This window comes from Geospiza fortis, unplaced genomic scaffold (assembly GCF_000277835.1).
Source record: "Geospiza fortis unplaced genomic scaffold, GeoFor_1.0 scaffold23, whole genome shotgun sequence".
Classification (NCBI taxonomy): Eukaryota; Metazoa; Chordata; class Aves; order Passeriformes; family Thraupidae; genus Geospiza; species Geospiza fortis.
This window is the reverse complement of record NW_005054303.1, coordinates 9,877,611-9,893,471: the sequence shown is the minus strand read 5'-3', so window position 1 is coordinate 9,893,471 and position 15,861 is coordinate 9,877,611. Positions and strand designations below refer to the sequence as shown.

The 15,861-nt window shown below is 40.7% G+C and overlaps 1 protein-coding gene across 1 annotated transcript in view; it reads left to right on the top strand.

The window, feature by feature from the left end:
* SYNE2 (spectrin repeat containing nuclear envelope protein 2) overlaps window positions 1–15,861 on the top strand; it is a 158,116-nt gene that overhangs the window by 47,732 nt on the left and 94,523 nt on the right. The window contains 13 exon segments of the mRNA XM_031066314.1: window positions 1–47; window positions 1,391–1,697; window positions 2,399–2,563; window positions 3,385–3,741; window positions 4,229–4,363; window positions 5,310–5,471; window positions 6,499–6,645; window positions 9,371–9,526; window positions 9,890–10,146; window positions 11,228–13,328; window positions 13,995–14,317; window positions 15,012–15,156; window positions 15,571–15,786. The exon segment at window positions 1–47 is cut by the window's left edge and continues 52 nt beyond it. Coding sequence (XP_030922174.1) covers window positions 1–47; window positions 1,391–1,697; window positions 2,399–2,563; window positions 3,385–3,741; window positions 4,229–4,363; window positions 5,310–5,471; window positions 6,499–6,645; window positions 9,371–9,526; window positions 9,890–10,146; window positions 11,228–13,328; window positions 13,995–14,317; window positions 15,012–15,156; window positions 15,571–15,786 — 4,518 coding nt within the window.

Below are 15,861 nucleotides of genomic sequence, written 5' to 3'. Positions count from 1 at the left end.
AAGAAAAAGTGGGAAAAGCTCTGTCAGCTGGCCACTGAATATAGCAGGTAATGTGAAATTTGCAAAGAGGCACTGGAGATCACTTGTATATTGATTTTTTTCTCTTCTTCCTGCATCCATTCAATTTACTTTCTGTTCTTTGGGGGCAGAATGAGATACCCACACAAACAGTTGTATCTCTGCAGAGTTGTGGAGGGGCAGGTCACAGTTTGGCCTGAATGGTCAGGTGGGGAATAGCCAGAGATACTTTCTGATGTGGTCATGAATAGCCAGAGAATCTTCTGTGTCCTCTTGTTATTATTGAGCTCTCAGTAAAACCAGCACAAGAGGTGCTCAGGAAGATGGAGCGCTGTGGCTGTGTTGGATCCTGCGCAGCAAAATGCAGAGCTATTCACACTGTTAAAGACAGGAGAGGAGGTGCTCTGCATGCTTGAAGAGATGCTCAGGACCTTGCAGGATCAGGCTTGTGAACAGCAGATGCACCACAGGAACAGCATCAGTGAGGAGCTGGAATGGGGAACTTGATGGAAGAACACTTCACGTATGCGAGGCTGTGCTTTGTTTATTTGCCAAAAAATATGAATCTTGAAGGGCAGAACCCAAAACAATGAAGCTTTGCTTTTGTCCTCAATTATCCTGCTATACTTTACAGAATTATATCCAGACAGTTTATTTGGATTTGTTTGTGTGGGATCATATTTTCCAATGTTGGCATTTAAGTTCCATCTGGAGGATATCTGAACTCCATCACTAAATGTGAACATACAAATGTTACTTCTGTCTCATTGCATACTTCCTGTGGACAAATGCAACCTGTTCACCTGCAGCAGATCAGCATGCATGCTTATAAATCACACAAAGAGTAATCCAATGTAAAGGTCAGGCAAGTAATCACTGGATTGTACTCTCATACCCCATATTGTATGTGCTGGTTTTGTTGTCTGTATCTCTAAAACACTCCCCCACCCAACTAAATGTGATGAGTTTCTTCTACAGAACATTCCCTTTCAGGAGGCTGTCATGGGAAGTCAAGGAAAGCAGATTCATAACCATATTGTAGTTTTTAAACAGAATTTCTGCAGTGAAAAGCAGAAGAATACAGAGCATGAGCATCACATCTCAAATGCTAGAAACTGTGGGTTTATAGGTTAAGGTTCTAAGAGGGTTAGTCATTTGTCCTGCATTTAAGTCCAGTTCATCTGCAATAATTTCTGTGTTTTTCCTCACCTTGAAAATTCCAGTCTGATCAGTGATTTAAAATCTGGGGAAAAAAGTATTCAGTACACTGAAGTTCGTTCTAATGGTTGACTTGTTCACACTTGGACGTTTTCTAGGTAATCAATACATTTGTTTTTTTGTATTATTATTAAACACAGCATTTTTTTCTTAGCCCTCAAGAGCAACTTCAGTGCAACAGGGAGCAATATGAGCAAAGCAAAGAAGATCTGAAACAGGCTCTAATGGAACTGGAGAAACAGCAACAGGAGATTTTTGCCCTTCAGCCTGGTTTGGAGGAGAAGCAAGCTCAGCTGGCCAGCTATGCTGACCTCCTGCAGAAAACAGAAGCCTTGACTTCCCAATTTAGCAAATTGAAGAGCCAGGAGAATCTACAGGGCCACACTGTTGACCCCTGCTTCACAGAGGCAGAATGGTCAGAATTAAAGCACCAACATGAAAATCTGCTCAGCCAGCTCCAGGTTGGACCTCACTCTCTTTCCTTTCCTGTTGGTTGCAGTTCTCACTGTTCAGCTGTGGTGTAGTTCAGGTGGGAAGGTTTTGGGTAAAGCTGGGAGTGGAGGAAGTTCCTCTAAAAAAGGGCAGGGAATATCTCCCTCTTTCTCTCACTCTCTCTCTGAGGGATAAATACTGAATAAATGAGACCCAAGTAAATGTGAAGAACATTTTGTACCTGTATAAACAGATTTAGATAGCTATAATATGAAGCATTTGCTCTTACATTCTTCAAGCCACAGTAGCTTTTCTTCATTTTGGAAGGATGAATTTGGAAAACATCTGAAAGATTCTTTTCCAGCATCTTGCTTGTTCTTGGTTTCACCCAATGTGTAGTGCAAATTGCATTTGTACCCTTTGTGGCATTCTGTCACTAATGTTACATCCATTTTAAGAGAAAACATCCTTACGTCCTTTTTACAAGTATATTTCTATGAAATGCCAACCCTTCTGCTTCCTGCTGTTCATTAAAATTTTGTTCATGATGGAGTCCATGAAGTGCTGGGAAGAAAGCAAGATGGTTTTGTGTTTAACCTGTGGTTTGCCAGATATTCTATGGGAAAAAAGCAAGTTTGTTGTGCTGGTGAGGTCCTGGAAAAGCTTTAACAGTCTGTGGATGATTGTTTGAGATAATGGTGGACTAATCCTAGAAACTCCTTGTTTCTAGACCATCACGCAGACATTGGAAAGTCCTGTTCAAGAGCACCAGCAGGTTCAGGATATGACAATAGATCTGAGCACTGAGCTGAAAACTGTCTCTGAGAAGCTTGCTGAGTGTGATGGTCCAGCAATGGAAGAACCATCAGCTGAGCAAAATCAGTTGAAATCACAGGTATGTTGCAGTTTCTGCATTATGGAGCCCATCACATCTGTAAAAGAGAACTACTCATGGTATCAAACTAAAAAGCTATAAAACCTTTCTAAAATAGAAAGTATGTAATGTTCCTTTATTGAGATAATTGTAGGACTCAAACCACTCTTAATGAACTGGGGGGACCTTTACTATTGGCTGAACTGAAGGTTCAAGCATGCAATTTGGTTGGTTAGGATTTTTTGTTTTTTCCACTTGGGACTTAATGAGGAAAGATATTATTAAATTTGGTATTAGTAAGTGTCTTTAATTTAGCCAGTGTGAAAAATTTTTTGAAAAAAGTCAGTGAGCCAAGTTAATTTTTAAGAAGTGTCCTTCATGCATAGATAGACATTCTCCTGCTCTTTGGCAGAGTGGAAATCAGTCTTGTAGCTGTGAGCATAGAGAGCTGCTGTAAGCTGAAATCATGGCTCAGATATGGATCACTGCAATTCCTTGTCCTTCAGAACTTGCTATACCTCTAAGAAGGAAAAAGGGAGAGGAGGTGAGGGGGGAATTACCTGTTCAGAACCTGGATCATCATGGTACCACCCTGTGTGCTATGGGATTATTTTATCACTGTAATGCTTTTAGCTTCAGGTGTTCTCTGTGCATAAAAATGGCTGATGAAATTATTGGTTTGGTAATTGACTTTCTGCAGCAAATAGGTCTGCATGTACCTTTCAACACGGTTTGTTGTTCAAAACAAGTATTTATTATTTTAGACATTGACTTTAGATCTTAACATTAGGTGTATTGAGTAAAGATGCTTTTCAAACAAAATGTTTTCTTCATGTTCAAAGGAACAACAGGGACCTCGTAGCCGATGTGAAGACACAGCAAAGAAAAGTTTGGTTTTAGCAGAAACTGTTAAACAAAACACCTCTTCACCAGAACAGGAGTTTGTTGAGGATGAGATGGAAACACTTCAGAGTGAACACAAAGAAAGATTGGAAGAAAGACTTGAAAATGTCAAGCAAAAGAAGGAAAACATTTCCAGTGAAGCCCTTGAGTTAAAAAATGAGTTTGGTGATGAAATCCTAAAGGAAGATAAGGCAGATAGAATGCTGAAGAGAGAGACACAGATCACTTCTGATACTCAGATCTCTGCAGAGACCCCCACAGCAGTGGAGCTGAAGGAGCCTTTGGAAATGAGTGATGTGAGTTTATTTGTTGACAGTAACAACAATGGAAAGCTGGCTAAAGAGACATCTCAAATGTCTTCTGTGTATTGCACCCTTAATTTCACTGAAGTTAAGCCTCCTGTAAATACAAGTGTATAAATCAAAGAAGTGGAAGGAACTCTCATAACTTTTTATAGCAAGTCTGTAACAAGCCAATAACATATTTAAAACAGCAGTTTACCTTTTATTTAAATGCATGCCACTTTCTCTTGCCACTTAATAGAGCGGGTATCCTCAGACAGGACATGAAGAGAACTTGTAGAGATGGGAAAATTGCAGATGAACCTCTCTGCCTAAGAGCTTGGAGAGCTTCTCTTAAACTAGAGAGACTTGTTTAGAACTGCAGCACAGTATTTGTCCTGTTTGTTTTCAGAGAGGATATTTTTTCCATTCAGAGATTTGATGTTAAAATACAATGTTTATGGTAACACAAGCAGATTTTCTTTTCTATCACTTCTCTTAGGGTCAAGATGTAAATGGAAATATGTCTGAGAAAGAGAGGCAGAATGCTCCAGTTTTGGAGGAAAGCAGTGTACTGTCAGACAGCCCATTACAGGATATCCATCACAGCAAGGACAGATTGGGGCAGGCTGTTCAGGTACCTGACAAATGTGTTTTATCTAAGTCTGTGTATATGTGTGTCTGTGTTCATTAGAAATTCATATGTAATCCCTTCAAATTTCTTGCCTTATGGAGGCATGTTTTCCTTATCTGATGAAAGGAATCATAGATTATATTTTCTCCAAATCATCCCCTCAGCCTTGCTCATGTGAAGAGTGCAAGAGATCAAAGTGATGGTCTCTGCAAACCCCCAGGGCTTGGATCCAGTTTGTCCATGATGCAAAATCTACCTGAGATTTCATAAAATCCATCACAGAATGGTTGGGTTGGAAAGGGTGCTAAAGTTCATCTAGTTCCAATACCCTGGCATGGGCAGGGACACTTTCCACTAGACCAGGTTGCTCAAAGCCCCATCCAGCCTGGCTTTGAACACTCCCAGGAATGAGGAATTTAAGAGATTTCATCACTGCATGAGAGGTCACTAACCTGGAACTGCTGATTTTTATGGGACGTCAGGACATTGACACTGTAAATGACTTGTAAAAATGTAAATGTAAATGTGTGCAAAGCTAAGGGAATGATCTGGAGTACTCCCTCATTGACCTGACCATGCAGAGATGACCATCAAAATATCACAGTGGGAACTGTCCATACTGGGATTTCTGGAGAAGATGCAAGATCAATAGTTACCAAATGTGTGTCTAATCAGAAACTTCTAGAACTGTATTTAAAATCATGTGACCACTTATTCCTGTTTTTCCTGTCCTGAAACTGTTTCAGAGTGGGTAAGATGCCACTCTGGGATGGCAAACTGCTCTAAGCAGGGGCTTCCAGCTCTCTGGGTTTGGGTTACCTCACCCTTTTCCATCATTCATTAAGCTAAACTGAAGACAGAGTAGACAGATTGTGCAGTGGGAAGTTTCTTAGCAAATTTTGTACTGTGACTTTCACTGGTTGTAAACATTTTCCATTTTTTGAATCAGGAGGAGGCTGATAAGGAGAACCCAGATACGGACAGAGCTGACAGGTTCCAAGAGGATGTTCTGGACAGTGCAGATCTTGGTGGTGAGGCAGAACTGGACCAACATCAGGATGGTGTTGGTATTGAAGGTGATGAATCTAGGAAAAAAGCCCGTCCAGCACAGGTAACTGTACATGAGATTACACCAGAGGCGTTGAATTTGAGGGTGTTTGTATCCAGTTCAGTTGCTGTGGGGATGATACTACTAAGAAATGAGTGAGAAAAGCCTCAAGTTTACACTGAGCTACTTTAGTCTGATGTGATACTTAGGATGTGGTAACTCACTTAATTCTTTCCTGTACATTCAAAATTAGTGTAGAGGGAGGTTTTTTCTGTAGTGGTTGTCTGATGATCATTCCAAAGGATATTGCATTCCAGGTCACCTGGATGTATTGTGAAATCTGGTGACCATTTTGCTTGAATACTGTTGTTCTTGACTTGCTTTCCAGATTTCTTATTTACATATTTACTTTGCATGTGTGAGGCTGCACTTGAGATGCTGTGCCCTGTGTGGTGCACCCTGGTACAATGGGAATTTTGACACCCAGAGCAGTGTTTAGGAGCTGGAGCCAGAATGAGTGGGAAGAGGCCAAGTTCCTGTTGGAGATGAAAAGGCTGACAGGGGGGCTTGTTGCTGTCATCCCCTCCCTGAAGAGGGGAGGTGTTATAGAGCCAGAGTCTTCTCAGAATTTCAGCTTTAGCAAACTCTGTGGGATACTGAAACCTCCATCCAGCAAATCTTCAGGTTACCCATGGGACTATCCTGCCTGGGTTTCTAAACAGACACTCTCTGTCTACAGTACAAGTCCTCAGGAAAAAGCTAAACCTTTAAAAAATACATTCAAGACTGTGTCCAGGATCACATAATTCAAGGTCCCTGATTAGAATAATGAAATATGAACAGTGTAGGTCAGAACACTTGCAATTTATTCTAAAAATTTATAACAAAATTACAGCACTGCTTCTTATAAGTGGTTTCCTTTGCAATAACCTTGCTCATAGTAAATTATGAGGTGTAATTATGGTTTTCCTCATCTACCTATAATTATGGGCTTCATAACTTTCTCATCTCAAGCACTGTAATTACTGCTCGGCAGGTTTGATTAGAACTTTATGATTACTGGTTGCTTTTGTTTTTCTTACACCAAAAGGAGGAACCTAGTGATGTTGAGAATCAATCATATAGAGAAGATGAGGGGCAGGTTCAAGAGAAGCTGTGCCAGAAGGGTCAGGTCCTGGAATCTGCAGAAGCTGAGAAGGATGGTCTGGGATTGAATCCGCCAACTCCTGCACATGAGGTAACCCACAGCCTGTTATTTCAAGTGAAATGTGCCAGTTGTTCAATTTTTGTTTCCACTTGGCCCTCAGCTGAAGTTGTTTTAAAAGAAGAGACAATTACTCACATCAAAATCAAGGCCATTGCATATAGATCTTATTTATGTCCATGATAGTTTTGAACTTCATCCAAAGTGCTTGCCACGTCATAATTTTTTGTGGCTCTGTTCAAAAGAGAGTTCACCCTAGTTTTTAGAGCCATCATAATCAGTCTTTATGATATTTAGAGTTTCTCTACAAACTATTAATCAACACAAACTTTGGTCCATGTTATTACAGTCAGCTATGATAGCTTTACCATCATAAGGAAGGCAGATCAGAGAACTGAAATCCAAGGGTGATCCAGCATAAGAAAATAAATGAAATAAAGTAGAGAAAGGAGAAGGGATTCAAGTTGAATTAATGACAAGTTACATTACTGAATGACTTTACTAAGTCTACTCTTCTTTAAGAGTAAAGGAGTTATATCACAAGTACCCTGTGACTGTTGGACACCACATTCTTAATTTGAGGGTAGGGCTAAATCTAATCTTCCTTATAGGCAGGTCCACAGCTGGCCTGTCCATGGGCAGGTCTTACCCAGAACTTGGAGATCTGCAGAATCTCCCAAGGGTCTTTGGACTTTGAAGAAGTCCGTGCTGACTGGAAGCTGGCAGTGTTATTTCGATTTACAAAAGGGGTGTGAGGGAAGATCCTATAAACTACAGACTGTTAGACTAACCTCAGTCCCTGGGAAGGTTATGGAGATCATGCTGGGTACTACTGAAGAGCATTTAAGGAACAATGCAATCATCATAGAATTATTTAGGTAGAAAAAGGCTTCAAAGACCATTGAGTCCAACCATTAACCCAGCACCAAGCTCACCACTAAACTGTGTCCCCAAGTGCCGCAGGGACACATCTTTTAAATCCCTCCAGGGATGGAGACCCACCACTGCCCTGGGCAGCCTGTTCCAGTGCCTGACCACCCTTTCAGTGAAGGAATCTTTCCTAAAATCCAGTTTAAACCTCCACTGGCACAGCTTGAGGCCATTTCTTCCTCTCCTGTCACTTGTTACCTGGGAGCAGAGACCAACCCCACTCAGCTACACCCTCCTATCAGGGAGTTGTAAAGAGTGATAAGGTCTCTCTGAGCCTCCTCCAGACTAAACAACCCCAGACTTGTGCTCCAGACCCTTTCCCAGCTCCATTGCCCTTCTCTGGACACACTCCAGCACCTCAAGGTCTCTCATGCAGTGAGGGGCCCAAAACTGGGCACAGAATTTGAGGTGCAGCCTCCCCTGGCTGTATCCATGGAGGCAGTGTGCAATGAGAAGATCACACAAACAAGCAAAACAAGTACACAGCAAGGTTTTTCTAAAAGTCAGGACACCTCTCTGTGTTTTTTGATGTGTTGATATTTCAATCTGGTGAAGTGGATTTCCTCCTTTCTGTGTGATAGCTTAGCTGAGTTTTAATGCTTATTTCAGTTCTATGGCTCTCCAAAGTCTCTTGAGATTAAATCTTATGTCTGAATTGATACAACTGTTATGGTTATGTACACAGAGAAATTGAAAAGTTCTCCAACTGACTACTTCATGAGTGGCTTCTTCAGTTTGGACTGAAAATAACCAAGAGTTCAAATGAAGAGAACTGTTCTTCTCTGAGAATGTGTACTATGTGCTGTATCTTTCCCACACTTGAAAGCAGATATATTTTGCATAGCTCATGACCCATGAAGGGACAGATGACAGTGACAGCTTACAGTGATAACTGGCTGTTTCTAGTAAAACAGTATCTAAAGTAGCAATACATGAAGTTTATCAGACAAGAATTTTTTTACTGTTGCTGATTTTAGATGTTAGTACCATGGAGAAGCCCACACTGCAGTAGTATCTGTGTATTGGTATGCATTCACTCATATAAATTTTATACATGGAACAGATCTTCAGATAGAGACCGATACTGGGAGAAGGGAAATGCAGAAAGATTTTTAAGGGATCATCATGTGATCCAGCTAGCCTGTGACCTTTCATTTCTGATGCTGTCTGCAATAGCTGAAGGTGATGTTAAACCTGGCCTCAGCCCAAGTGACTTGTCCTTCTGCCATGGGAATCAGAGGCAGTGCCAGGAACTGGCTCTGGAGCCTCCTGATCCCTCCCCACCCTGACTGAGACATGACTGTTACCCCAGATTTTGGATAGCACTTGTGACAGTGGCAGCCATGGCTTTGTGTCACAGCCAGGCTGCTTCATGCATGAGCTGCCCTGTGAAGAGCTGAAGAGGTGTCCTGGTGAAGGACACAGCAGTGTTGTCAGGGCAGGTGCTGAGCAGAAGGAATGTGAGTGTGAGGAGAGGATAAAGTTCCATGAATGTGAAAGGAAGAGAGGGAGAAGACACAACAGGCCTGTGAATTTATCAGGAGCAGAGGTGGGTGCAGGGAGGATTTAATTGAGGGTGAGGATGCCAGAGTTTCACTAGAAATGATGGGCAGAGGTTTCAAAGCCACCTGAGCAGTGCTGACAGGGATGGGGGACAGTGATGGAGTTTCCAGTTTCTGCGTCCTGATTGATCCACAGAGGCTGTGGGGGAAACCACAGCAGGATTTAACAACCCCAGCATGGCTTAAACATGTGAAGCAAAGTGCTGCAGTCAGAAAACTTATTGGTTTAGACCCTTCAGCAATAAGAATCTTGTTTTGTGTTGTAGGACACAGGTGCAGAAGTGGTTGTCCAGAAGGAACCATTTTCTGGAGTGCAAGAAAACAATGAATATTTTGAAGAGGAGCAAAAGGTCAATGAGCTGAAAAATGAAGTGGCTGAACTGGATATGGTGCTTATAAATGAACAACTGAAAGAGCTGGAGGTATGAAAACTGCAAAGCCATTCCTCATTTTTAATGTAGTGATACACTTACAGAATTGTGATTCACTTGGGCAAACCAAAGCTGTTGCCCACAGCTTTATCTTAGTTTTAACTGCACAGTTAGTCAGTTTGTCTGCAGACACCATGCATTGATGCATGTCCATGTAAATCCCATAGTTTGTACTGCTGTTCCAGGGTGCAGTGATACACCTAGGATTGCTTCCATGATGTGCTCCTTTGCTTGTGGATGAGCAGGAATATGTTTGTAGGTGAATCAGTATTTAGCTGTATTTTGTGTTGAAAGCTGAGAGTCTTTGAGATCATCCTTTAATCCCTTCTCTCTCTGTGGTGGCCTTGATTGTAGAATTTAAAAACTGAGCTGGAAACATGGAAAGCAAAGTCTCCGTGCCATGGTGAAGAAGCAATTCCCAATGGAACAGGATCAAACAGAGTAGAGCTGCAAAGCACAGGGCCCTGCTGGGACAGGCTGCTCCAGGAACTGGAAGCTGTTAAGGCAGTGAAGCAACAACAGTGCTGTTTAATTAATGAATACCAGAAAAATCTTTCTGCTGCACAGTCCTCCATGAAAAATTTGTCAACAGAAAAAGATAACATAAAAATGTAAGTACAGTGGAGGGGTTTGGTTAAGAGGTTGCACAACAAATATGGTTCTACACTGAATTTTGTGACATGCTTCATTAATTCTCAGACAAGAGTATGGGGCTATATCCATTTCAAGAGAAGTCTTAGAGAGTTTTAAGTTTGTGAACAGAGTTAAGCAGAAGAACTTCTGTTGGCTGTCTGCTATCCTTAAACAACATCTACTCTCTTTATTCCTTAGGCAAAACAAAGTAGTTGCTGGGCTAAAAAACCTATAAAAATCCATCTTAAAATATGTATTTTTTTAATGTGGCAGATGTGAAATACTAATTTTTCTTTAGAGACTCCTTAATTCTAGGTTTTTTCTAAACAAAATATATCTTTATTCTGAAAACTAACCTTACTTGATAGGAAAAATTCCATGGCAGTAAGTAAGTCTACATTATCAATTCAGAGGTAACCAATGTACAAATATTTACTGTGTTTTGTGAATTAGTCTTCAAAACAGAACTAGTTTGTCATGGTAATGTGCCAAATTAATTTGAAAACATTTAAAACTTATGAAATTCTTAATTTACAGCAAAGAGATTAAAAAAAACGTAATAAAAATCCATCTGCTAAATGTATTTTAGGTGGACACTTTAAAATACTCCTGGTAATAGAAGATAAGTAGATTCATTTGGAAGAGTTCACCTTTGCATGAATGGAAAATTCTCAGTTTTTTATAACCAAGTTTTATCTTCATTGTGAACCAGAAATTATTATAAAATGTTGCTAATTCACTTAGAGATGATGTTACACTGTTGCTGATTTTTAAAATGAGGGCTACATTCTATATTAGTAGACACTGCAATTTTTGAGAATATACAGTAGAACTTATCTTTTTTGCACAGATATCTTTGAATAGTGAGTACTCTACAGATAAGCAAGAAATAATGATACTGCAAGGGTGGTTAGGGATCTCCTAAGAGAACACTGAGAGAGATGTGTGATTAAGTGAATAAAGTTAGTGAATTGTGCTCTAAACAGTGAAATTTATTTTTAAAAAGTCTCTGTATAAGGAGAATTCATTATTTTTAAACACTACTCATGTTTTTGCCAGGGGTCCTATGAACAACACAGTTCTTCTGGAGAAAATTAAGGCATGCATAGAGTCCTTACGGAAAGAAAGAGACGTCTTAAACCAGCTGCAAAGTCAGCAAGAAGTTTTATCTCAGCATTTGACATGCATGGATAAAGTGTTGACAGAGAGCCAGATGAGGCAGCTGGAGCACTGGTGGCAGCACATGGAACAGGCAGTGCAAAAGAAACATGATCAGGTTGTGGCAGAAATTGATGAATTTAACCTGCTTATGAACAAAGCACGGGATATTCAGAGGCTGATACAGGAACAGTATTTGCAAGCAGAGTTACATTCCTCAGCTGCAGGAAAAGCCAAAGACCCTCTCATTTGGACCACAGAGCTACAGGACATTAAACATGGTCTTTCGCTATTAAAAAGGAGGATTGAGCTGCAGATGAAAAGAATTTGGAGTGATCAAGAGAAGGTGGCTTTGGAGAACTCTATACAGGATTTGCAGAGCAAACTGGAAGCGTTATCAGCACGACAAACTCCTCAAGAGGATATTCAGACCACTGGTCCTGCTCTCATGAAACATGAAATGATGAAGAGGCTGAAAGAAAATATTTCCTGGGTCAAAGACTCACTGTCCCACCTTGATCAGAAAGCAGCACTTTTCCCCAGTGATGTCAAATCACAGATCAGAAATTGTCAGCTTATGAACACAGACATCCTGAACAGAGAACCTGTGATTGTATCCCTGGATTATGGGCTCCAGCATATCCTTCCCAGCTTGGAGCCAGAGGAGGTCTCTGATATGACCTTCCTTTTACAAACATTGAAGAATTCATACAAGGCTCTTGTTTTAAAATCTGCTCAAAGATTGCAGCACTTAGAGCTCCAGCTGGAGGAGAGGCAAAGACTCACTGCAGAAATAGACAAAGTTCACTCTCAGCTTTGCAAAGCTGAGCTGATGGCCAGACCTGACCCAAGCCAAAACAGCAGCTGCTCAGAGCTGGTGAGCCAACAAGCCATTCTCAAGGAGATGCTAAAGGACATAAAGGAAATAGAAGAGATTATCTCATCCCACTGTAAAGAGAGTCAGGTCACAGCTGGGCAGCTGAGCCTGTCTGAACAACTCTTCTTGATTGATCAGTTAAGGAGTCTGAAGAATAGAGCAAGGAAGACACAGAGGCAAATTCAAAGTAAACTTCATGAAGTAGAACAAAAGACAGCTGTCTCCAGAGAGTTTGCTGAAGGAATAGCTTCATTGCAGCAGGATCTTGATGACCTGCAGGATGGTGAAATGAACCTGAAAGATGATGGATTAGTAGGTGCCAAGCAGGGACTGAAGGACAAATGCAAAGCACTGAAAGAAAAAGTGTTAGCTTTTCAGTCAGGTTTGTCACAAGTAATGAAGTACAAGGAAATATTTGAATGTGTAGGTCTGAAATGGGACTCACTGCAGCTGGATGAATTGCAAACTAAATTTTCTAAAATTAAAAATAAAATTAAAGAGAAAATAATACACTTGGAAAATATAGTTAGGGAATGGGATAAGATTCAAGGATTGCTAGATGAAATCCAGACTGTGACATCCACTGTAAGAAAAGAAGCTAATATCCTAAATGATAGCTCCAGCTCTTCTCCTGCTGAGAACATCTTATCTGCACAGATTCTATTGCAGGCAGTTCAACAAATCTTGTACTTAACCCAGGAGGCAGCAAATCAAATAAACAAAAATGAGGTCTTTGATACATCATTCAAAGAATCTAAGAGGAAAGAAATAAATCGCCTGGAGAAAAACGTTGAAGAATTAAAGCAGTTTCTTCAAAACTTGGTTTCTGGGCTGCAGAGTGTAAACAAGGAAGGTAGCCAGGATGAAGTAGAAAATATATTCCACATCATAAGGTATATTCAATTAGAACTCCAGCAGCCACTTGTGATAGACATAAATACAATGCAGGATGAAAAGCTGCGATGGGAAGCAATTCAGAATATGATGGAAGGGAAGTTTTCTGCTCTTAAATGTATAATGGAAAAAGAGAGGGAAAAACAAGAAGAGAAATCTGCTGCTGCTATAGAATTAGAGACACTGCAAGGCTGTGAAGCACAGCTGAAGGCAGACATTGCTGCCCGTGTTGTAAGTATATTTAATGAAAATGAAGTATTGACATATGCCTTTCCCCAAGAATTAGATTAGGTGTCTGTGACTGTGGCATTTTTATTTTCATGACTCACATCCTTATTTATTCTAACACCTGAATTGGCCTGTGATGATCTCCACATTGGTGGATAGGATGGGAATCATGATAGAAACTAAAGATACAAAGAAAGTTGTGTTTACTTTGATTATAATCTATCAGTGGGGATTAGCACAAGAAAAGAATGGTAAAGAGGAGGAAGGAAAAGGCTGTGTTGAAATATTCAGCTGAAGAGAGACTGGGTGCAGTCATCTTGTGAGGCAACATTTTCAATAGTGAGAATGATAAAAAATCCAAGCACCTTGTTTCTACTGTAAAGAGAAGCTTTAGCAGTTGGGAGTGACCAAGAGGATAAAAGCACAGGTCAAACCAATATGATCATGAATGGTGAACATAATTCCTGTTCTGAGGGCAATAAACACATGGGTTGTAGCACTGCTCTGTGACTAGACAAGTAGCAAATGTGTTTGCCACATGTCCTCCCTCACCTCCTCAGGCCAGTTGGTCTCAAAGACAGCCAAGTGTAAAATTTCAAGACCGCGTGGTGATCCAGAGGAGCACAGCAGCATTATTTTATTGTTCCTTTCTCTTTTTAATGCTTTCAGAATGCTCTGGAGGAGGCATGCAGGGCTGGTGAGCTTTACACCAAGGCCCTTCAGAGGGCTGCCAGGTTCCTGGAGGACTGGGAAGCTCCAGCCCAGGCTGCTGCAGCAGAGCTCTGTGGCTCAGTGGAGATCTGTCAGACTCCACACTGGCAAGAGGAAGAGTTCAACTCTGCAAAGGCTGACTTAGAAAACCTGCACTCCAAGCTGAAAAACCTAGTGAAGCCAGAAGACCAAGTATGTCTGGGAAATGCTGTAAGAGAACTGGTGGAAAGGAGTTTGGCATTAAGGAAGAAGGTTCAAAGAAAGGAAGCTGATGAGCAGAGGTAGGTTTAAGAGATCTCCATAGATTTTGTTCCTTATTGTGAGAAACTTGACCAAAAATAAATCCAGTGTTGTTTCTGCTCTGATAGAAATTCAGACAGTCAGAAATTCCAGCAGGAAGAAGGGTAAGCATTCCTTGTTCTCAGGTGTGGTTGTTAAGGAAAGGAAACTGCCAGACAGAAGCCATATTGCTACCAATTTACAGTGCAGTTACTTCTTGTACATTCCAAAATGTGGGGCTTGAGTGGGGGTCATAGAGTGCCAGAATCAGAAGAAAGCACATTTCTAGTCTGTAGTGCAGTGCTGGTGGAGGTCAGAATAGTTTTCTGAGGGTCCCTAATTCATGTTTCCCATAGGCTGTTTTGGTGGCTTGGGAAAGTAAAACCCAAACAAGGCACAGGCTGTAGTTTCCTTCCTTCAGGTACAGAAGAAATCTGGAGGGCCTTCAGATACATGCATAGAAAAAGTTTAGGAGAGAGAGTAAAGGATTTTTAAACTGCTTGATCATGATCCAGTGATCAGTACCTCAGGGATCAAACCTGAAGTGTTTACCAAATGCTAACTGACTATAACTTGGAAACAGCCAGGACTAGTAGTTCAAAAGATGTTTTAAAACTTTTATTCTGTTGGGCATTGTGGTTGGAGAGAGGAACAACAACAACAAATTTTAATTGATCCATTCATTGTTTCATGCAGGTATTTTGAAAAATACAAAAACTACACAGAAACCAAAGATAAAGTGTGTGATAATCTTAAGAAACTGGAAAAGATGCTTAGACAGTCTTTGTCTAAGATTCCAATGTCTTATAAAGAAGCTTTGGAGCATTTGGAAGAAAGCAAGGTAAGAAAGGCTCTGAAGAAGTTGGAAAGCTCATGCAAAACTAATGCAGCTATGCATACCACGTGACATTATAATAGGGAGTTCTTTATCCTATATTTATGTATATATAAAACCACAGAATATATTAATGTAGTAATATATTTATAATCTTGTTAAAAGACCAGTAGTAATGTATTTATAATCTTGTATAATAGATCATGTGAAATGAGTATATCTTACTGCTCTAGAAATGTGACATTGTATTTACTTCATCTTTCTCCACAGTCTTAGCCAACAGAACTCCCTCATTATGACCATTTTTTACCAGCTCAGTGGAATGATTGCCATTTTCCTAGAGGATCATGTTACTGAATACTTCATTACCACTCCTGACTGTAACATTTTATTTATTGATGTGTTTGTTTTTCCTGTAAGGTTTTAGTCTCCAGCATTGACTCTGCTGAAGAGGATCTGGTGAAGCTGAGGCAGATCTGTGGAGAGATGATGAGGTTGTGCAGAGGAAGTGACAGGGCCCTGGGCAGGATTGTTACAGTGCTGTGGGAAAACTGGCTGGGCTTGCTTGAGGCAGCCAAAGGGCTGGAAATTACCTGTGAAGAGCTAAAGCAGTAATGGAAATTCATCAATGAAGAGGTGAGTTGTTCAACATCTGTTAGTTTAGGGGGAGTCGAGATGGGACTGTGAGTACAATGGCCTGTAAAGGGCTGA